General features: G+C 46.7%; 2 protein-coding genes across 2 annotated transcripts; one reads left to right on the top strand and one right to left on the bottom strand.

Annotated features, from left to right (window-relative positions):
- The first annotated feature begins 2181 nt into the window (after positions 1–2181).
- On the top strand, positions 2182–17739 carry ptgs1 (prostaglandin-endoperoxide synthase 1). Its single transcript, XM_062451632.1, has 13 exons — positions 2182–2232; positions 6197–6254; positions 6363–6987; positions 7114–7203; positions 7843–7959; positions 10592–10732; positions 12769–12912; positions 13175–13356; positions 13574–13657; positions 14433–14679; positions 15320–15606; positions 16591–16738; positions 17083–17739. Exons 3-13 carry the CDS (start codon positions 6981–6983, stop codon positions 17448–17450), a joined length of 1815 nt encoding a protein of 604 aa, XP_062307616.1. The 5' UTR covers positions 2182–2232; positions 6197–6254; positions 6363–6980; the 3' UTR covers positions 17451–17739.
- A 584-nt stretch (positions 17740–18323) lies between these two features.
- On the bottom strand, positions 18324–21294 carry LOC134012028 (mucin-2). Its single transcript, XM_062451633.1, has 5 exons — positions 20657–21294; positions 20039–20193; positions 19719–19788; positions 19407–19608; positions 18324–19231 (listed from the first exon to the last, which is right to left on the bottom strand). Exons 1-5 carry the CDS (start codon positions 20797–20799, stop codon positions 18743–18745), a joined length of 1059 nt encoding a protein of 352 aa, XP_062307617.1. The 5' UTR covers positions 20800–21294; the 3' UTR covers positions 18324–18742.
- Between the last annotated feature and the right edge of the window lie 790 nt (positions 21295–22084).

Raw genomic sequence — 22084 nt, 5'->3', positions numbered from 1 at the left:
AGGAAGGGTTGTTCGAGGGCGCTCTTTACAGAATGTGTTTACTAAAGGAAATAATCATCAGCGTTAAGGAGGGGAGCCATTGTTGCTTTTGAATAACAACAAGAACGAACAACATGTTGACCGTAAAGCTTGTCTGAACCAGGAAAACTAATGGACTACACCTTGTAGTGACAGACACTGCAAGACGTGTCTGTGACTATCAGCTGCATTGGTGGGAAATCGTATCCAGGATATGATATCCTCTTCCGTTTCTCACAGTCCTCCATTCATCTGCACTGCACAAATACTTATTAATAATAATAATAACAATGTCCAATCAGCCTATTAACACAAAATTAATAGTCAACCTTCCTGTCATTATGACTGGTTACAGCTGTCTATAGGTTCTCCTTTCAGCTGTCTCTGTAAGTTAAGGTAGATTTCTCAGCTTCGTGGCAGATCACTCTGAATGTAATAGTGTGTGCACTGTGTTGTATCAAAACTAGAGACAGAATTTCTCTCTCTAGTTTTGATACTACACACAATTTCAGTATACCCTACAGCATCACCCTGGGGTGTGTGAGAGCTCGACACCTCGACGGCCCTGCCTCCTCCACGGCCTGGCCTGGCCTGCATGCAGCACACAGCCAAGTGACATTATGACATATCCTCCGCTTGGCATGTTCGCTGAAAGAAAATGTTTGGAGAGGGAAGGACGGAGTGAAGCCTAAGCCCAGCAGTGGAGCCTTATCTTGTAGCACCAGCGCCTCCGTGATCTTGGGTCAGGACCTGACTGATAAAATGGCTTCTATGTGACGGTATGTGGAGGGGGCGGGGCGGTAATGGGCAGCATAATTTATGCTTCACAAAAAAAAAAATAGCTAGACAAGGGGCGCTTAGTAGCAAACTCATTGTGATCAACAGCAAAAAAATGTGTTGATATCCAACAATGACTGGCTAAAAGTGGGAGAAAGGGGGCTCAGAAAATGACAGTATATCCATTTCATTGACTACTAGGTCCATACTCGACTGAAGTGTGTGTACAGAAGTGGTTGACCTCTAAGTTGCCCAGTATGTGATGAGTTTCCTTTAGCATAAAAGACCTTCCACATGTTTCCATGTGTATGTGTTAAAGGACCTTTGATAAACACTATTACACACTAAAATAATCATTCACGTGCATTTTTCCTTGTCTGCTTTGTGGGTTTAGATTGGATTTCATGTGATGACAGCTATGGGCATCTGTGAAGACTGAGATCTACTGTAGGCAAGCCTATGGAAATCACACTTGATTTGATTTGTTACAACTCAAAACGGACTCAACATTTGTCCATAACCAAATGGAGGATTTGTTGTTTTGTGAGCCAATGGGAAGCCTCCACTGTGGAGGATGAATATACAGTCACTACACGTGGATTGGAATTCGACGTCTTTCAACCAACAAAGTAAATGAGACAAACCTCCCGCATGATAGCTGAATTGCTGATTGACCAAAAAAAACTCCCCCATCATCATAAACAAATAAAAAGTTTATTTGAAGTACAGACAAGGAAAAATGGCTGGGTTTTCAGCACTCGCGCCAGCATACGACAGCAATTTGAAGAGTGTGTGTATTTTGGCTGGGCCTTGCGGCCTATGATGGATGACAACAGAGAAAATCGCGAGCCTCTGGCTCGAACACAGACATGTAAATTGCTTTCAGCTGATGACTTTATTTCGCCTGAAATTTATCAAGTGGATTACAGTACGCCTTCTTATTTACAGCTCGGAGGCAGGCGATACGTTTGGCCGAGCAGCGAGAAGAGGTGGAGGTGTTTTTTTTTTGACTCTGCAGGATGAAAATATACAAGCTGTGAAGGGCATTCTGTAAACAATGTGATGAATTATCCACGCGCAGCCAGGGTCAAGGACAGGTGTGTAGCCACTGTGGGCACCCCGTTTTTGAATGAGTCCATCAGTTTGGTTACACCAGCCACAGTGCGGTTATTCAGGGGGTTTGATGTTGAATATATATTGAATCTGTGAGTGATGAATAATACTATAACAACACCAGATCAACTCGTATCCACGGCACATTAATGTCCATGTAATATCTACACCGTGAAATAGCATTATAAGTGTAATTTTTTTTTTTTTGTGTTAAGGGCATTTCTTTTTTACTGGGCAGAGATAGTAAAGAGCGAAAGGAATGTAAGATAGAGGGAAGGACATGCAGGAAATTGCCCAGGTTGGATTCAAACCCAGACTTGTGAGGTAAGGCCTTAGCCTACACATGTAACCAGTGAGACACTGGTCCACCCCTAAACGACATAGAGGAGTAAAAAGATCATTGAAAAAAACTGAATCACCGATCACAGAATCAGTATAAGTAATATCAAGCAGCATGTTGAAGTAACACATAACATAACTATGGAACATTATAACCCTGCAATATATAAGTACTGCACCCTATGCGAAAACAATATCACTGACCATGATCTAACTCATCTTAAATTCTGAATGGAGTGGGGTCAGGGTCAAGGGTCACTTACTTACCCAATCAGGTAACTAGCTCCAGGAGAAAAATTGTTTCCTTCCGACCACTTGCACTCACCTACAGTGACCCACAGCAATTAGAGGTGAAGCACGCTCCTAATCAAGGACGCCCCCCCAGGGAAGTGCGTAGCCTGCCCCCAAACACACCCCAGTACTGCTTTGCCCCCTGCAACAAGGCATGTTGAAGTTCAAGTGTTTAAACTGTCAGGTCAAATAGGCTCGAAACAGAGATTACTGCCACAGCAGCCATCTTGTGTTTAATTTTACGCCGACTACAATATCCTGCCTGGTTGTTGATCTCAACAGCTCTAGACGGTGTCAGGGAAGAGGTGAGGCTCAAAAGTGATTTACTACCTCCTCCTCTAAATGTATTGGATGGGAAGGTCCAAGGGGAGGAGCCGGGGATGTTTTCATCCAATGACCTTTGAGGGGGGGGGGGCAAGAAAAAGGAGGGAAGGAATCATTGACAGACCTCTGAGATATTTCAGTCGGCAGTCGGATTCTAGCCAGAGGGAGCATGAAAGGTGATACAAGAATCTGTGTTCAAGAGAACAATCCAAGTTATTTTGTCCTTATGTTATTTCACTGGTCAGTTACCGCTACGGGGAATTAAATCATGACGTGTGATACAGTCTCTATCACTAGATAACACACGTAAAAATGTGCTCCTGGCTATAACCATTTGCAAGCCAAGCAATTCCCCTTGATGTTCCTGCGTTTGATTGAAGCGATACAACACTGTATGTAATGAAGTTATGCTAATGAACATTCAAGTATGCGGTATTACGGCATTAAGAAAAACATTCTATAGGAATGAGCACAAAGCCACTCATTAGTAGGGGCAGACTTGTTTCAGTTTGGTAGACCACCAAGCACTTTAGAACTTCCTCTTCATGACCTTCAGTGAGGAAGAAGGTGATGGAGATGGATGTATCTGGTCTGGAGAAGGAAGCAGTTGGCCTCCCTGAGAATCAGCTGTTTCATCTCACAGCTTTAGCAAACGATACACCGAGAGCCTCTCACAGGACCTCCAGTACTCTATGCCTCTGTCCAAAAACCCATCTGAGGTAATACATGATGACCCCCCCCCTCCCTACAACACACACAAACACACCCGCACACATCCCACCCCAAGCCTCCTGCCCACCCAAAACCATCAGTTAGATCGGCCCGTTCTCCAACTGGACAGGAAGTCTGTTAATCTGTAATCTGATCCGCCGAGAGGAAGGAGGAAGGAACGAGACTTCAGTGCTTTCACCAGTGGTATCCATCACCAGGCCTGGAACCAGACTCATTAAGAGCAGGAGCATTGCTTAACTAAACATCTTCTCCATAAAATAAATGCTTCCAGGTTACTCGCCTGCCCAGGTCGGATCCTGAGGGGCATCTGATATCAATTATCAGAACTCGGTTGGAACCAATGAACCCCTCCCCCAATCTGCCCCCATCGAACCACTCCTCCATACAACCACCCCACGTCTAGCCCCCCTTCACACACCACCCCCCATCACCAGCACACACAACACCTACCCAACCCATGAACCCCCAACCTCTCCCCCATACACCCCCCCAACCAAACTCCTCGCCCGTATAGCCCCCCAACCTAACCACTCCCACCCCCCCAACCTAACTCCTCCTCTGTACAACCCCCCCACCCTAACTCCTCCCCCTTACACCCCCCAACTTAACCATTCCTAAAAATGCTGGATGATGCCATGACTTCATGACAGAAGTCATTATAGCATTTTTGGTCTCTATTTCGAGTCTCTAGTTTCAGAGTGTCAGCGAGGGCCCAGACAGGCCCTGTATGCGGAGTGAAGCTGTGGAACAGAAAGTCTGCAGTCAGGGGAAGACTTGCTGACAGTGTTGTGCTTTCTGACATGGAAGACATACTGAGGCCATATGGTGCCAGCTGGACCTGCTCAGTCCTACTACAGCCCCGCAGGGCCTCAGTGATGCAGCCTCTCTGTCTCCCTCTCTCCCTGTCTCTCTCTTCCTGTCTCTCTCCCTGTCTCTCTCTTTCCCTCTATCTGTCTCTCTCTTTGTCTCTCTCTCTTAACCTGGTTACTCAGAACATTGAAACAGCAGTAAAACAGTTGGCCTACTTCAGTGTTTAAAAAACAAAACTAATTAATGAAATTATGGGCTGTCTTTTTGGTCATGATGAAGGTATGGTTAACATTTCACTTTTAAACTTTCAGGGACATGGGATGTTGAGAGGGGAGAACTTTTTTCCAACAAGAGTTGTAATACCATTGCTCCACCTAGTGGAACTATGTGAAACATAATCCTTCTAATTTACCTCATCGTGCTGTTCCCCCAACTAACCAATGCGTTCACTGAAGACAGAAAATTTGAACAAAAACAAAACTAGAAAAAAATACAATTTTAAAGATAAACAGAATGCTTAAACAATTGCATTGAATCCAGAGCATTCCATTAAGAACGGAGGTATCCTCTGGTCCATTGTTGCACGGTTGGTGCGTTCACACGTTTGAATTGTAACAGTTGTGCATTTCTGGATGTCCTGCTGTAGGCCAGGAAAAGAAGTGCACTTAGTCTCTGTTTGAAGTCCTAGACCCCAGTGATTTGAGCTCAGTAGCCGGCCATAGCACAAACAGGCTCCGAGACCGAAGCAAGAGGACTTTAGGAGATGGCCAAATTCGGCCATTTTCACCAGAATCTTAGAAATAGGGTAGGTTACAACATCCATTGCTTGCTTTCTTGACCTATACTTCAAAGATTGTCGTTGACCGCATGTGAATTCTCGGTTTCCATTCCCTCTCTCCATTTCTTTGCTCGTGCTTTCGTTCTCTCCCTCCCTCCTCCACCTCGTTCTCTTTGTCGCCGTCTCTCTCATGCCCATCAACGTGAAGTGCCAAGAACTTTTCGTCATGGAGAAGGCCAGACCGTCTGCCAGACAAGATGTCAAGGCCATCCTCCAAGTCTTCGCAAAGTTCTCCTGGGGGCTCGTACAGGGAAAGCAGGACGAGGACATGCGGCAGAGAGGCACAGGGGACACTGTGTCTCCCGTGTCACCCGAAGCCCAACTGACGACCTTTCTAGAGAAGATGGAGGAGCTCGCCTCCAAATTAGTACAATACACCTTTAAACATCTCCACCCGTCGTTAGACGAGACCCATCAGCCGAATCTGAAGAGTGAGACAGCTGTCTGGGAGCAGAGAGGCCCACCTTGCTCCTCCTGCAGTCCTGAGGCAGCCATCGTTGAGATCAAGAAGCTATTGGAGGTGGAAATCCCTCTCTGCACTCCCTATAGGGACGTGTTGTCGGCGATGCTGTTTTTGTGCTCGAAGATGGTGGCGTGGTTTGTGGTGAGAGCTGTCTTTGTGAGGCTGAACAAGGAAAGGAAAAAGAAGGAAAAACAAGTCCAGTATCATGCCACGGCTCAGACTGTTATCCGGCAGGTTCTCCAGGCTTCTGTTAACATAGTGGCCAGAGAGAAGGTTCTGGAGACTATTGGCCTCGCCTGGGCATCATTGGACGCACAGAAGACTCCACTTCAGATGGGAGTGAAGGTTCAAAATGTTGTGATAAAAGAATAATGTGTCAACCATGCTTGATATGACAGTGCTTTAATAGGATGCCCTCTGGAGTATTGGATGTGAAACAGATATGGGAAAGTGATTGTTGCTATGCTTATTCTGCTGTATTTTGATCACAGACCACAGAGGTTATGCCAACAACTGATCCGTCAAGCAACACAACTGATGAAGACAGTGGTGGGTATTGTGGGCATCTTCGCTCAGGCTGATATTCAAAAAGAATGTGCTAAAAGAAATCCATTGGAGAAAGCTGCTAACTAATGAACTGTATTCATTATGTCTCAGAAGGCGAACAGGTGCAGAAGAGAGGGGCGATACAAAGAGTGCAATACGAGGAGAATACAATGTAAAGAAGCTATTCACCTGCTGTGTGGCCATAGAAGAAAAAGAACCTGTGCGTACTGTCAACTCATACCGATACTAACAATCCTATGTGCTACGGAACACTTGGTATTAAAAAGAATATCTATTTTTCAGATTTTTTAAATTATTTATATCTATAAACCACCATCAAGGGTTACGTTTTCCTTTCTCTAACGCAGACCAATTAGGCACAATGTAACTGGGCTTGTTGTGTTATTCACCGGTAGATGGCTCCACAATTACAACTCATCACCCATGTTAAAAAAGCCGCCTCATTCAGTAGAACAGTGAGATGAAAGCTGCAATAAAGTTAAGCTGAGCTTCTCACGTCTCTGAGTAGTTCTTATACACGTCACGTTTTTAAAAGTTCCGGTGAGGAAACATAGCGGTTGAGTTAGAGTTGCCAACACAACAGGTTGGAGTTTGGATGTATCTGTATGTTAAAAGTAGAATATTTACAGTAGACCAACAGACTTGTCCTGGTGGCATTTTGATAGGACTATACGCACCCAAAGTGCGCTTAACGCAGTGTCCTGCAACATGAGAGGTAAAACCAATTTCCTGAAAAGTTTGAACATATTTCCTTGGTGAATTTGATCTGTTTGGTTTTAGCAATAAGTTATTTAAGACACATGGTAAATAATGACAAATTATTTTCGTTGCTCATTGTCAGAGTCTATCGTGTTCGCTTGGGTATGTATCCTGCTTCTAAAGTCACGTCTCTCCGCTGCTGTCGAGCCTCATGAAGAAACTCCTAGTATAGGTAAGTGTATGTCCTCGTGCAGGACGTTTATAACATATGTGAATTTGTTTTTAATATCTCTACACCCCCAGAATGTTTTTAAGGAAGGCAACATTTAAATAAGGCGCACAAAACTAGTCATTAGTTTGAACTAGATTAAAAATATCGGTCAAGTGAACAATCGCCCTTTAATCATAAGCCATATCTCCGTCCAGTTATGATGACTTATAATTACTGCATCTCATATCTAAAGACAGCAGTTTCCCCCAAGAAAGTTCAGCTGGGGACTGCACTGTCATCGAGGTTGCCTGCCAGAGGGTTATCTTTTGAGAAACTCACAGCAGAGCTTAATGAGGAAGGATATGTACTTGTCTACCCTTTCTGGAACATAAGCCACATGGAAATTACTGTAAAACACTTTTTTCAATGGAATACGTTTTTCTGAGCAGAAAGAGAGACAAAAAGAAACAATGACATGATGTGGATGGGCAGGGCAGAAGATATGAACTGTTGTCAGACGTCTAGCTAATACATTCCACACACAGAGAGGGACGTTTTAGTGATGCTTCATGCAACAAACCAGGCTGGTATTGAATTTAATATATGGTATTGTCAAGTGTACCACTGTAATCAGTGTGTTTGTGTGTGTTTCATTTACAGTTAATCCCTGTTGCTACTACCCCTGTGAGAACATGGGTGTGTGTGTGAGGTTCAGCACACACCAGTATCAATGTGACTGTACCTACACAGGTTTCTATGGAGAGAACTGCACTGTCCGTAAGTTCCACCTGATCTACAAGACAAACATGGCAATATTCTTCTCTCTGTTGTTCTAAGATTGTAAAAGGGAGTTAAGAAGGTTCTTTTATATCAGGACATAACATTTACAAACCTAAAATCAGATTAGTATTTTAAGTAGTATATAAAGATGCAAGAGCAATCTCTCGAGAACAGCTGTGTATATCCTGGTTTAGTTTGTGATGGCAACCAGAAAGAAGCTCCAGCCTGGATGTAATAGTATTTACAAATACTGTTAATTGGGTGTGCTCAAGCCTTCGGCGAGAGCACAACCTTTGTTCTCTCACATATATATTCATTTATTTATTATTATTTATTTTCGCCCCCCTAAAACTCAGTCAATATTTGGCCTACATACACAACGGCGGTGTCAAGAGGTTCGTCTTGGTAGCGATTGCGTTGCTTCTATTGGAATTTACGTTCCGTTGCATGGTTTGGGCTTAAGTTAAGTTTTTGTGGCGAACGGTGGCTAATTTGCTAGCCACAGTCACTGACGTTACTAACGTCACTACGTCACTAACGTCACGAAAACACGCGTGACTACCTGTAGCAGAACATTCGTTTAGAATCTGTTAACTTGGGGGATAGCTAGGCTAACTATAGCTTTACTGCAAGGCAGCTGCAGGAACGCCACAAGCAAAGAGGCCAGGGTGATAACTATTTACTCATTTTACTTTGTGATATGACACACAATTGTGATGTGTAATGTACAATATTAGCTGATATTATTAAGGAAGTAAGCCCACATCTACTTTCGGAAACGGTAGTCTACTATTTCACTGAAATATTAGCATCATGACATTAGCCTCTGTTGCCCGGGCAACACATACTACAGTGGTCTATGATGTATCTGTTTTCAATCGTTAAAATAAACATTCCTCACATATACATTTTCGTTGTAGGATTTATTATGACATTAGATTACAAGTAAACGATTTGTGGGTGAAATTATCATTACCTGTGGTTTCAATCCAGTGTATCACTGCAACGCTGTAGCCTACGCGAGACACACGACAAAAACATCTAACATACACAGCTGTTTAGGAAGTCAAACGGCGACAGAACATGTTCGGCACTCCCCTTACTTAAATCAAAAGTCTATCTAACTACTAACCTGAACTTCATTGCCACAGCCTAAACTTTGTCAATCTGTTCATGAAAATAATGAATTTCAGCCTAAACCGTACAACGGAACGTTTAATCGAATTCAACCAACGCAATCGCTACCGAGACGAACACAGCAGTAGTCTAGTACTGTACCGTAGTAGTACAATTTACCGGGGCAGCTTCTCCACACAGGGCTATATCGCATTTTGCGTTGTTACCTTACAATGATCGCTACCAGTGAGCTTTTTATGAATGAGCGATTTTCCACTAAATAAATGTCAAGCTTATTTACGTTTTGGGGGCCATATTTTCAGTTAGCAGATGGTACTGTTTGAATCGCGATTCCATCTTCTACTGCCGGGTAATGTCGTCGTAGAATAATCTTCAAAGGGGGTTCTTTATTAATGAATGAATGCAATGAGTAGGCTAAATGCATGAAAATATCACGAAAAGGGAAAAACTTAAAAGGACGTTTAAGTCATAGAGATTAGGTCAATTTGTACACCGGTCTGCCAAATGTATTCGTTTTGATTCAACGATGAGGCTGCCTCTTGCAGGGGAAATGAGAAGACATCCATTTCATTCTACACTTCACTCGTATTTTCAGTTGTAAATGAGCAGCAAAAAAAATGCTTTTAAATCTATGTAATCTTTATAAATAATAAGTATGCATTTTTATATAAAATACAGAAATATCAGTTGTAAAAATGTCATTAAAAAACGGACCCCTGTCCAACCGACGCAAGCAAGCACACCCTACAATTTCCCCAGAAATTGTACCCTCTCTAGTTTATTATGTTAGTTTACCTATTACAATTGAACCAATGGAATATTCTCATGTGTGGACTGAGGTACTCAAAACATTTTTTGGCAACTTTTAGGCATTTGACTTTATTCAAAATATTTATAACAGCATGAGAAGATTATATTCTAGCAAACTGTTGTGAATTCAGACCGCACTGAATTATGGGTTTTCACACACCTCTACTCACAGTAGTATGCTACATAATTATTTATTAAAAGAAAGAAAAAACCCAAAATGTTAGGACGTGATGAAAATTCAAGTGATCACCGCATGCATGCATTTACATATAGTAATTTAGCAGACGCATTATGGGTTTTCACACACCTCTACTCACAGTAGTATGCTACATAATTATTTATTAAAAGAAAGAAAAAACCCAAAATGTTAGGACGTGATGAAAATTCAAGTGATCACCGCATGCATGCATTTACATATAGTAATTTAGCAGACGCTCTCATCCAGAGGGACTTACAGTAAGTACAGGGACATTCCCCCGAGTCAAGTAGGGTGAAGTGCCTTGCCCAAGGACACAACGTCATTTTGCACAGCCGGGAATCGAACTGGCAACCTTCTGATTACTAGATTCCCTAACCGCTCAGCCACCTGACTCCATGCATGCATGTTCAGTATGATCTGATCTCTCATTCATCTCCCTTTCTCTCTCCCTTTGTGTCTCCCTCTCTCTCGCTCGCTCTGTAGCCGAGTTGTGGACGAGGGTTCGTCTGCTGCTGAAACCCAGTCCTGACACGGTGCACTACCTCCTCACCCACTTCCACTGGCTGTGGAGCTTCATTAACAACTCCTTCCTCAGAGACCGACTCATGAGGGTCGTCCTCACAGGTAGGCTGCTTGGAACCTCTGCATTCGTCTCTGTTGAACCAGTACCAGACCACACTGAAACACACCAGGCTTCACAACCACTAATGGTGTCGAAACATGTACATACAGATACAACAGATACATGTAGTATCTTTACAGCAGTTGACATACTTGATCCAATTTGGACTGGGGAGGGGGGTGGGGGGAGGGGGGTGGGGGGTGGGGGACGTTCTTTTCTTTGCCACTGGAGACTGGAGATCAGACTGGCTGCTTTCTAACCAAGGTTGACCATCACCTCAGCTCCCCTCTCTGTTTTGTTTCCAGTCTAAATATTTATGAAGGGCATGTTGGCAGAGGTTCAGACTGTGACTGGGCCAGATTCTCTCCTGTCAGAAGGTCAGAGCCAGGCAGCATACGAGTGCAGGCTGTGTGAAAGAGAGGGAGATGGAAAGTGAGAGAAAGAGAGAAGGAGAGAGGGAGCGAGAAAGAGAAGAGAGAGGCAGGGAGAGCGTAAGAAAGAGTGTGTGTGTGTGTGTGTGTGAGAGAGAGAGAGAGAGAGAGAGAGAGAGAGAGAGAGAGAGAGAGAGAGAGAGAGAGAGAGAGAGAGAGAAGAGAGAGAGTTTTATGGTAGTAAAGAAATGTCGTTATATTGCTAGCATTAGGCAAGCGTTGGGTTTTAACAGTGGTCGGTTACCACCAGACAGTGTTTTCAACACTTAAATGAGTAAGGATCAGAGAAGCCACACTTATGTGCAGACTTCTGAGTCTGCTTCTTCCCAGATACATACACTCCACACATTGTACACACACTGTTGTACACACAGACATGATCCAGTTGTATAGGAACACCTCCCTGTTTAGGAAAATAAATACTTTTTCGAATAAAACTTAAAGGAGGCAGGATACTCTGGGTGTGGCGGGTGATTCCTGGGGTCAATAGGTGACTTCATGCAACGCTGCCGACAGCCTGCAGCTGGCTGACTTGAAGTAGTGAAAGACATTGGCTGCTTCAAATCAGCCGGCTGCAGCAAAAGGAGATGGGGGGAGGGCGTGTGACGCAAGATTAGACACCCATAGTGACAGGGCGGGATTAGGAGACAGGAATCAGGTGTGATTGTCTGATGGGTATCAGGTGTGTGGCAAATGGGAAGTGTGGCAAGGTCAGTGTTTCCCCTACCATTATATTAGGGGGGCGCCCCACCCCCCCAAAAGCACCCACCGCCCCCCCCTGGAAGGTCAAGTAATAGTTTTTATAGTGCCAGATCACAAAATAAGTCATTTAAGGTTATCTTTCCTATAAAACAGGTCTATAGCTTGCTCTTTTATTAAACAAACTAAATGGCCTTATGTTATTTATCTTATTTACACGACGGCATGCCATTTCTGTCTCTACATGGTCGCGCGTTTAGATTTCTCCTCTGCTCTCTGTATCGCGCACGGCCGATGGGCACACATGCACACACACTGACACACTGTGTTTGTGTCCGCCGCGCCCCCCATTATATTGTTCTATTAACACGTAGACGCCAATCTTTCCTAGTCTCTTTCTCTCTGTTGGTGCTAGCCGGTAATGGGGTAGAGTGGTCTTTCCTGACCTGACATCCTGAGAATATTTACTCTGGCCCCCACCCTACCCACCCTGTCAACCCTGTCCACCCTGTCCACCCTGTCCACCCTGCCTACTCCTACAATTATTATTACAAGTCAACCCCATACATTACTTTGTCCTTTCACTCACTCCCCCTTCTCTTTCTCTCACTCCCCTTTTCTTTCCCTTTCTGTCTCTCTATATATATCGTTCTCTCTCCCTGTCTCTCTCTTTTTCTCTCACCCATATAACCTTAGCCAACCAAATCATTCCTATCATCTTATCTTTGTTGCTGACTGACGAATCTCACATACCACATTTAATCTCTGGCAGATTCAACATGCATTTTCGTTCGAGTATCATTCCCTGTCTAAACATCCTTTCATGAGGGACTTATCTCTGCCCCCGTTCTTTCTTTCTCTTCACATCTTTCGGTTTTTCCAATGACTGTGTTGTTTCTTTCTCAAAGTCAGGTCCAACCTAGTTCCCAGTCCTCCAACCTTCAACTCAAAGTATGGCTACCTCAGCTGGGAGTCCTACTCCAATGTCTCCTACTACACTCGGCTCTTACCCCCCGTGCCCAAGGACTGCCCCACACCCATGGGCACTAAAGGTGAGAGGTCGTTTGTGCTGTGCACCAATCAGCTAAATGAACACAGTCGACTGACATCGCTTAGGGGAGATCCGAGGTGTATCTTGGTGGTAGAGCGTTTGGCAGCGGATCAAGAGGTCACAGGTTCAAATCCCCACCTGTGATTTACTGGACATCTGCCATACATTATTAATATGACATGTTTATATCAAATAAATCATTAAAATTACTATTCTTATAAATCCCCCAAACGAACACCATGTCTTGTTTCTCTCGCCTGAAGGAAAGCTTGATCTCCCGGACCCTAAATTGATAGTGGAGAAGTTTCTTCTGAGGAGGAAGTTCAGGCCAGACCCTCAGGGCACCAACCTGATGTTTGCCTTCTTCGCCCAGCACTTCACCCACCAGTTCTTCAAGACCCACAACCGAATGGGACTAGGCTTCACCAAGGCTCTGGGACACGGGGTGAGAGACGCAGGGGCCAATCCAATCCAAATTAATCAATTTCTGGAGCTTAGTCCCACGTTTGTCTGCTTTACAAAGGCCCAGGATAGAACCAGGCTTATCCAGTATGATTGAGTGTTTAGAACTTGAACTGGACACACATTAAAAGTCTTGCAGAGTATCTTCCCGAGGGAAAGTCAATTGGATAAAGTTTCTTGTGTGTGTGTGAACCCACTAGGTGGACGCAGGACATGTGTATGGAGACTCCCTGACTCGTCAACTGAAACTGAGGCTTCATAAGGATGGCAAGCTGAAATACCAGGTAGACCTTCCCCACATTACTCTGTCGCTGCCAAGTTCTCTCTTCCCAGCGGAACATTGTACCACTATGAGACTTGCTCCGCTGTGCACTGAACACAAATTCTTCCCTGAGTCAAATCCTCCAGAATGTTACTTTATCGCTGTATAACGGAGAAAACTGTATGTCTGTGGGTGTGCATTACATTTTGTGTTAATTTACCGGAATGCTGTGTGCAGATTTGTCAAAATGTGACAGTGATCTCCGGTGTGCGGAATTATTGAACATTTATAGCCTTGGAATGGTGGACTTTTTTGACAGTTTGATTACGTCCATGCATGTTTTATTTCAGTAAGGGGTTCATATAAACTCACTGGACCCAATCTGTAGCCTTTTAAATGGTGATAACGCTCCACTTCCGATTCAGCAAGGGCCTTCTCATCATGGGGAGGCTTGGCTGTGCTGCACCAGTGAAGCATTGTTTACAGCGTACAATGATCCGAGAACTTGATTTTATATATATTTATTTCCCCCCAGAATAAGTATTGCTAAAGAAGTGTTTCTGGGAAGCCTATTTGGAATAGATATGGTGGGAAGTTGGAGTATGTACTACTAGGTTAATTTGTTGGGAGGATTAGTGACTTTTACACGCTGGGAAAATATACGGCCTAATTTCAAAGACCATGAGTCACAAAGGTTAGGGTGACTTCTACCCAGTCAACGGTTTTCCAACCTTATTGTTCTTTCACCAATTCCTCAAACCCGACCTTTCCCCATGTCGACTCATGTCGTTCCCCAGGTGATTAACGGGGAGGTCTACCCGCCTACGGTGGACCAGGCTCCGGTGAACATGAGCTACCCTCCGACCGTGCCCAGGGCGGAGTGCATGGCCATCGGGCAGGAGGTGTTTGGCCTGCTGCCCGGCCTCACCATGTACGCCACCCTGTGGCTGAGGGAGCACAACCGCGTGTGCGACGTCCTGAAGGAGGAGCACCCCACCTGGGACGACGAGCAGCTCTTCCAGACCGCCAGGCTCGTCATCATCGGTGAGGGGGAGACGGGAAGAGGGGAGAGAGGGGGGAAGAGGGGAGAGAGGGGGGAAGAGGAGAGAGGGGGGAAGAGGAGAGAGGGGGGAAGAGGAGAGAGGGGGGAAGAGGGGAGAGAGGGGGGAAGAGGGGAGAGGGGAAGAGGGGAGAGAGGGGAGAGAGGGGGGAAGAGGGGAGAGGGGAGAGAGGGGGGAAGAGGGGAGAGGGGGAAGAGGGGAGAGGGGGGAAGAGGGGAAGAGGGGAGAGAGGGGAAGAAGGGAGAGAGGGGGAAGAGGGGAGAGAGGGGAAGAGGGGAGAGAGGGGGGAAGAGGGGAGAGAGGGGAAGAGGGGAGAGGGGGGAAGAAGGGAGAGGGGAGAGAGGGGGGAAGAGGGGAGAGAGGGGGGAAGAGGGGGGAAGAGGGGAGAGAGGGGGGAAGAGGGGAGAGAGGGGGGAAGAGGGGAGAGGGGGGGGAAGAGGGGAGAGGGGGGAAGAGGGGAGAAAGGGGGGAGGACTTGCGGTCTTTGCTGTCCTTTTCTGAACTCTCCCGGGTTTGCGTATGGGCATGTTTACAGGGTCACACAAACGCAAGTTGTGAAACTCCCTCTCACCGTTTTGAAATTCATCATGCATGCTTTTATCATTCATGTGATCCGCATCCAGGTGAGACTATCCGGATCGTGATCGAGGAGTACGTCCAGCACCTGAGTGGCTACCTCCTGCAGCTGAAGTTCGACCCCACGCTTCTCTTCGGCTCCCAGTTCCAGTACAGGAACCGCATCGCTGTGGAGTTCAACCAGCTGTACCACTGGCACCCGCTGATGCCCGACAGCTTCCGCATCAGCGGCGATGACGTGCCCTACTCCCGGTTCATCTTCAACACGTCCGTCCTCACTCACTACGGCGTGGAGAAGCTTGTGGATGCCTTCTCCCGCCAGCCAGCTGGTCAGGTAGGCCTACTGGTTCTGCTAGTGATGTCAGTCAACTGGTGCTGGCGATGACATGGCTAGGCTGGTTCTAGTGATATGTGGTCCTTCTGGTTCTGATATTGGTAGACTGGTTTTTGCTAATGATGATCTGATATCAGATTATCGTTATCCTATGTCATTGTGATAGTATTGTTGCACTATTCGCCTTTCCTGGTAGCTTAGATGGGGTTACTTTGCACTGTGGTTAGTCAATACAGACCGTTTCTTGACTTTGACCACCAATATACAGTTAGAATCATTCACTTCTTATCCTTGATTGTCGGCCTTTCCATATGCATTTAATATGATATATGTATGCATGCATTAGTATTTGTATGTCAATTTGTCAAGTGTAAGTACATTGCAAATACGCTGTCAATGGCAATGAATGTTGGTGGACAGGTATTGGGTCTGGTAGTGGCTGTGGGGGTATTGGTATTGGTCATCCCCATTTGGTGTATGTTGGTTAGTTGTTTTTAGAAGCTAGAAGATTGTATTTTGCACCACAAAATAACAAAAGTGTGCAAGGGTGAACCGGGTTGTGAGGTTTAAAGAGAGATAAATTCAAGGGCAGAAAAAAGTCTAATACACAGGATGTGCTGGTATCAATTTGAGGTAGGGAAGGATGTTGAGGTAACGGCTGTTCTATCTTCTATCTGCAACATTCAGAGCATGGACCTAATTTGAAGATGCAGAGTTTATATGAACTGTCTTTATTTACAGAGAATTTGTTCATTTCTGTAAATATCCTGTGAAGTGAAGTATATACAGTGGATACAATTATCGTTTGTGGGGACAAACCTTGCCAAAGCAGTGTCAGACTTGTAATATAATCCAGTTTATCTGGAACGTGACAAATATTTTTCGACCTCCCGTAATAATCGGAGCCTTCTTTTGATGGTAATACACGCTACCTTTCTCCTTTTCACTCTTGAACTTGCATCTGCTGTTCATTTTCTGTCTCAGGTAGGGGGTGGTAAGAACATCCATCGGGTGGTGACCAAGGTGGCGGAAGGGGTCATTGAGGAGTCCAGGGTGCTGCGTTTGCAACCCTTCAACCAGTACAGGAAACGCTTCAACCTGAAGCCCTACACCTCCTTCTCAGAGTTCACTGGTGAGTGACTGAAACGTGGAACTTGAATGCTGAACATCCTAAACATTTCCAGAATGTGATCATTTTGCAACCATTGAGAAGAATAGAACAACGTTCTTCTGTCCAGGATGGATATTTTTTTTTATGAGTCAATCCAGTCCTCCGTAGAAGGTTTTCTGGAATGCTAGGAAAAGAATGTGCCATGTCATGATCTGGTGCAATAAAAGTGTCTAAAGGGAATTGAAATTCCCACTACTGGCTACTAATAATTCATATCTACAGTATCTGTTCCCGTTCAGTTATTGGTAAGGCACAGCGCTGTACGGTAACGACTCTGGTCTCCTGTGCTGCTTCCTCCTCCCTAGGAGAGGAAGAGATCGCCAGGGAGCTGGAGGAACTCTACGGCGACATCGACGCCCTGGAGTTCTATCCCGCCCTCATGCTGGAGAAGACCCGACCCCGCGCCATCTTTGGCGAGAGCATGGTGGAGATGGGAGCTCCCTTCTCACTGAAAGGCCTGCTGGGAAATCCCATCTGCTCGCCAGAGTACTGGAAGCCCAGCACCTTCGGAGGGCAGACGGGCTTCGATATTGTCAACTCCGCCACGCTGGAGAGGTTGGTGTGTCTGAACAGCAAGGTGTGTCCGTATGTGGCCTTTCATGTTCCTCTGAAGGAGGAGGAGCAGAAGGAGGAGCAGAAGGTGGCTCCAGAGAGGCTGTCTTCTGAGCTCTAGACCCGATGACCAAGCTCAGCTCTCAGGGGGGTTTAGTCATCGCCAGCTACTCCCTCGACTCTAATACCTGGATGTTTACAAAATGCTTTGACTGCAGTTGGATACACTTTGGGTCTGACGGTTCATATAAATACGTTTTTTGTGTTTGTTTTTTTAAATCAGATAATCTTCATGTTTAGCAAATGGAAAGGGATTTTAGATGTTTCTTCTGAACAGACAAAAACGACACAAAACGTAATATAGTGAAATATTGATTTATTTTGGTTTACCAGATGTGGTGTGGCCATTTCAGGCCGTCATTAGATTGACATCAGAATACTTTCCACAAGGCCTTAGGTGTTGTTACTTCAACATCGGTTTGTAAATGAGTTAGTTAAAGTTTTGTGACATACAAACTGTATTTCTTTACCTGTTTTATACTGCCCAAACCCAGACCCACTGCATGTCACAGTATAAGAATGTAAAAGTTCATGCACATTTCCATTTATTTTTCATGAGGTATTTTTATACACTGAAATAAGACTTGTTTATTAAGTTTATTAAGTTAAAGTACAATTCAAAAATGTATTATGTCCAAAATGACAAAAGCCATTTTGTCTAGGAAACGGTTCACAACAGACATCAACACAATGTTCACCATGGAAACATCAGAACAGTCACACACAGATTATGGTGCTGCTTAGTCAGGGCTGTTGGATGTAATTGACAGTAAGCCAATAACAATTCCTTTGGTTTCAGTAAAGATGTAACAGTCTGCCTATAACCCTGACAGCTATAGTTTATGGTGAATTGGCTACCTGAATGGACAGTAACAGCAATGGTGATTTCTTTTTGCAACAATCCTTGGCTTTTTTCAGTGTTAAATAAACAAATACCAGAAAATAGAATTGTGTAATCTCTACCTTAATCAAAAAGTATAAAATATACAAAGTACAGTACATTACACTCCAGTCTTGTAACTATTCAGTGAGCTGTACACATGGCAGCTTAAGAGAGCTGCCAAGAATATATTTTTCTGCCACCTAAAATGTAATAAAATAGCATATCAAGTAGAAAGACAAAAATACACCAGATGGTACAGTCAATACAGGTGAAAGTGCAGTATGTACAGTCTAATTCAAGCCTAGTCTTCAGAAGAAAACGGACTTCCTCTTACATACCAGTAACTCAAACACAACCCCTCCTGATCACAGACAAAACAGGGCTACGTCAAGCTGACAAGACAACCAGATGTATGCCAGGGTAGTCCCTTATGTCAACATGTCACTATTAAACACGGCTTTGCTCTCAGCTTACTTACTCTGGCGCATACTGGAGATCAGGAGGTCGTTTTCCTGGCTGTGAGCCAATCGGGAGCTCATTTGCGACCCCTGTGGCGAGGCGGTCGCAGGCGCGGTGGTGCTCAGCTGGCCGGCCGTCGTCACCGACGCCGCACTGGACGCCGGGAAAAAATGGACGTCGACGGCGACCGTGGTGAGGCCCAGAGACACGCAGTGGGAGAGGAGGAGGGGCATGTTGCCGTGGGAGATGCTCAGGCTGTGGCGGACAGGCGTGGCGCAGGGTTCCGCCGTCCGGAGGGTGAGGGAGGAACGGAAGGCTTCTTCGCGCCGGCTGGGCGGGGAGGGCGAGGGCGAGCGGTAGGGAGAGGGCGACGGGGGAGGGAGGGCGTCCGGGAACGCGGGGTACTCGGGCCCCCCGGCGATCCAGTCCTCCACACACTGCAGCTGGATGCTGGGGTGGGATAGGGTGCACCCCTTCTCCTCATCCAGGGAGGTGTCCACCTGAAGGGGGGGGCAGGAATCGGACCGGAAAGTCCGAAAAGGGTATGATACTGTTATGACTTACAGATCAGTTGCATATGGCGCTGCCACAGTCAATGTGAGGGCAGTGCAATGGTGTTGTGTATGTGGTCCCAGTCTGACACATTCTCACACACACACACACACACACACTGACCAGGGTGTCCTGGCTGGGCTCCAGAGAGGTATCTGCTATGACTGAGTGTTCAGGCGTGGGCTGGGCCGGGGGCCCCTCCTGGAGCCCCTCAGAAGAGGGGTCTGTTTGGGTAGGGACCGGGCTGGTCGAGGGTCGGGCCCTTGTGTCGGATGTATTGGGGCTTTGCTCGATTACCGCCATCAGCTCGTTATCCTCAAACGCCCTACACAGAACACCCCCAAAAAAACGTTGTGACATTTTGCTCCTCAAAAATGTCCCCGGCACATACTGTAGACGATGAGGCTAGATTTAGGGACAAACAAACAAAGTCACCTGTTCTCGTATGTTTTACCGGTGGCCAGACGTTCAGCTTGTCTACAAGGTAACCCCAGGTTCCTCTTAACTGGAGGAGAACATTCCCAGGAGGTGATTCTCACAGAAACCCTTCACAAAAATGTTCTGAGCTTGTCTGCACCAGATTGATTTCCACATCCAAACATTGTATGCTTTATCATTGGATAAATGCTAAGTCAATTCAATGTAAAAGTCCTGTAAGTATCCCTATGAATGTCACACGAAAAACACTTCTTTCCACTCTTATTCAAGATGATGAGCGTTTCTGGTCCAGTCGGGTCAAGGCGACCCTCACTAACCTCCTCGACCAATCGGAGCAGGCTCGTTCTTCGGGACCAGCGAGTAGAAAGCCATGGTGATGAAGATGAAGGCGAGGGACACGCCGACCCCGACCACGATGGGGATGTCGTGCTTCTCCAGCACAGGCAGCCATGACGGAGGCTTCGGTGTCACCCTGGTGATGAAGAGGAAGACGATATTAAAGATGAGAAAGTGACAGTGAATTAAAGTTTAGTTTTAGAAATGAAATGCCTGGGGTAAATTACATTGGGGCTTTTTTTTGCACGGCCCTCCACTAAAGCTCAGAATAGTTTGTTGGTGTGAAAAACCAATTACTGAAAGCAGATGCGGTTAAGATGCGAAAGGCTTTTCATCTGAGCGCATAGTAGACTGCAGAAACTTGCTGTCTGTGTGCGTGGACCAAAGTGTGAAAACGTATTCTTCATCTGACTCCTTAGCCCGCACATATCTGCAAGTTTAGTTTCCTATTTCGTGACAGATAAGCTCTGCACCAAAAGAGGAAGTGACAGAAAGATAAAAACCAATGAGTCACCCCTCTCCCCTTTGCTGTCTGCAAGTGCAACCCTCTTAACCCCCCCACCCACCCACCCACAACCAACCCCACCCACCCAGTGTACCTGGGGTCATCGCTGGTCCTCATGGTGGACTGGGAGGTGTTCCTCTTCAGCCTCTCTGTGGGCTCTGAGTGGTTGGGCCCAGCTGACCTGGCAGGTGGTGCTGGGTTGGCAGACTGGCTGGCGTTCTGCCGGAGGGGGTCCATGGTGGTGACCGGGGGGCTGCTGGGGACCTGTCTGTCCAAGGTAGGGGGCTCTGGGGTCAGGGGAAGAGGCGGTGGTGGGGGTGAGGGGGTGAGGATGGAGGCCTCGTTGAGGGGATGTGTCGGTTTGGTTTGGAGACGAGGATGCCAGGTTTGCTCATGTGAGGACTGGGGCTGGTGAGGTTGGGGGGAAGGGGGTTTCGTGACGTTTTCGGGTCGCTGGGGTTGAGCTGGAGATGGTTGAGGCTGGGATAAAGGCAGCTGGGGAAAGTGTTTGGGTGGTTGAGGTTGTGACTGGGTTGTGGACGGTTGAGGTCTGCCTCGGGATGGTTGAGAGTGGGATAGAAATGCCAGTGATTGTGTAGGTGCTGCTTTAAACACACTCTGAGAAGCTGAAAACAAGTTATGGTCACTGGGCTTTAGGTCAGGGTCTAGAGGCAGGACAGAGGGCCGCAGGCCTGGGTCTAGAGTAGAGACAGAGGGCTGCAAGCCTGGGTCTAGAGGCAGGACAGAGGGCTGCAGGGCTGGGTATAGAGGAGGGACAGAGGGCTGCAGGCCTGGGTCTAGAGGAGAGACAGAGGGCTGCAGGCCTGGGTCTAGAGGCAAGACAGAGGGCTGCAGGCCTGGGTCTAGAGGCAGGACAGAGGGCTGCAGGGCTGGGTCTAGAGGAGGGACAGAGGGCTGCAGGCCTGGGTCTAGAGGAGGGACAGAGGGCTGCAGGCCTGGGTCTAGAGGAGGGACAGAGGGCTGCAGGCCTGGGTCTAGAGGCAGGATAGAGGGCTGCAGGCCTGGGTCTAGAGGAGGGACAGAGGGCTGCAGGCCTGGGTCTAGAGGAGGGACAGAGGGCTGCAGGCCTGGGTCTAGAGGCAGGACAGAGGGCTGCAGGCCTGGGTCTAGAGGCAAGACAGAGGGCTGCAGGCCTGGGTCTAGAGGAGGGACAGAGGGCTGCAGGCCTGGGTCTAGAGGAGGGACAGAGGGCTGCATGGCTGGGTCTAGAGGAGGGACAGAGGGCTGCAAGCCTGGGTCTAGAGGAGGGACAGAGGGCTGCAGGCCTGGGTCTAGAGGAGGGACAGAGGGCTGCAGGCCTGGGTCTAGAGGAGGGACAGAGGGCTGCAGGCCTGGGTCTAGAGGAGGGACAGAGGGCTGCAGGCCTGGGTCTAGAGTATGGGCCTCAGATAGAGACTTAGTGAATAGTTGTGTAGGGTCGGGTAGCAAGGAAGGGGACTGGTTCAAGAGGTCAGGAGGCTGTGCTGGTGAACCAGCATTGGGAGATGAAGCCCAAGACTGA

The sequence above is a fragment of the Osmerus eperlanus genome, chromosome 25 (genome assembly GCF_963692335.1).
Source record: "Osmerus eperlanus chromosome 25, fOsmEpe2.1, whole genome shotgun sequence".
Classification (NCBI taxonomy): domain Eukaryota; kingdom Metazoa; phylum Chordata; class Actinopteri; order Osmeriformes; family Osmeridae; genus Osmerus; species Osmerus eperlanus.
Note: the sequence above shows the minus strand (reverse complement) of the source record. Positions and strands in the feature narration are given on the sequence as shown.

Excerpts from the sequence above, each read along its gene's own strand:
- ptgs1 (XM_062451632.1), top strand. Across the intron at positions 13,357-13,573 it reads CCAAGGCTCTGGGACACGGG|GTGGACGCAGGACATGTGTA; the intron begins GTGAGAGACGCA and ends TGAACCCACTAG. Across the intron at positions 16,739-17,082 it reads CTCCTTCTCAGAGTTCACTG|GAGAGGAAGAGATCGCCAGG; the intron begins GTGAGTGACTGA and ends CCTCCTCCCTAG.
- LOC134012028 (XM_062451633.1), bottom strand. The coding sequence starts at position 20,799 with ATGGACCCCCTCCGGCAGAACGCCAGCCAGTCTGCCAACCCAGCACCA. Across the intron at positions 19,789-20,038 it reads TGCTCCGATTGGTCGAGGAG|TTAAGAGGAACCTGGGGTTA; the intron begins GTTAGTGAGGGT and ends GTTCTCCTCCAG. Across the intron at positions 19,232-19,406 it reads AGCCCAGCCAGGACACCCTG|GTGGACACCTCCCTGGATGA; the intron begins GTCAGTGTGTGT and ends CCCCCCCTTCAG.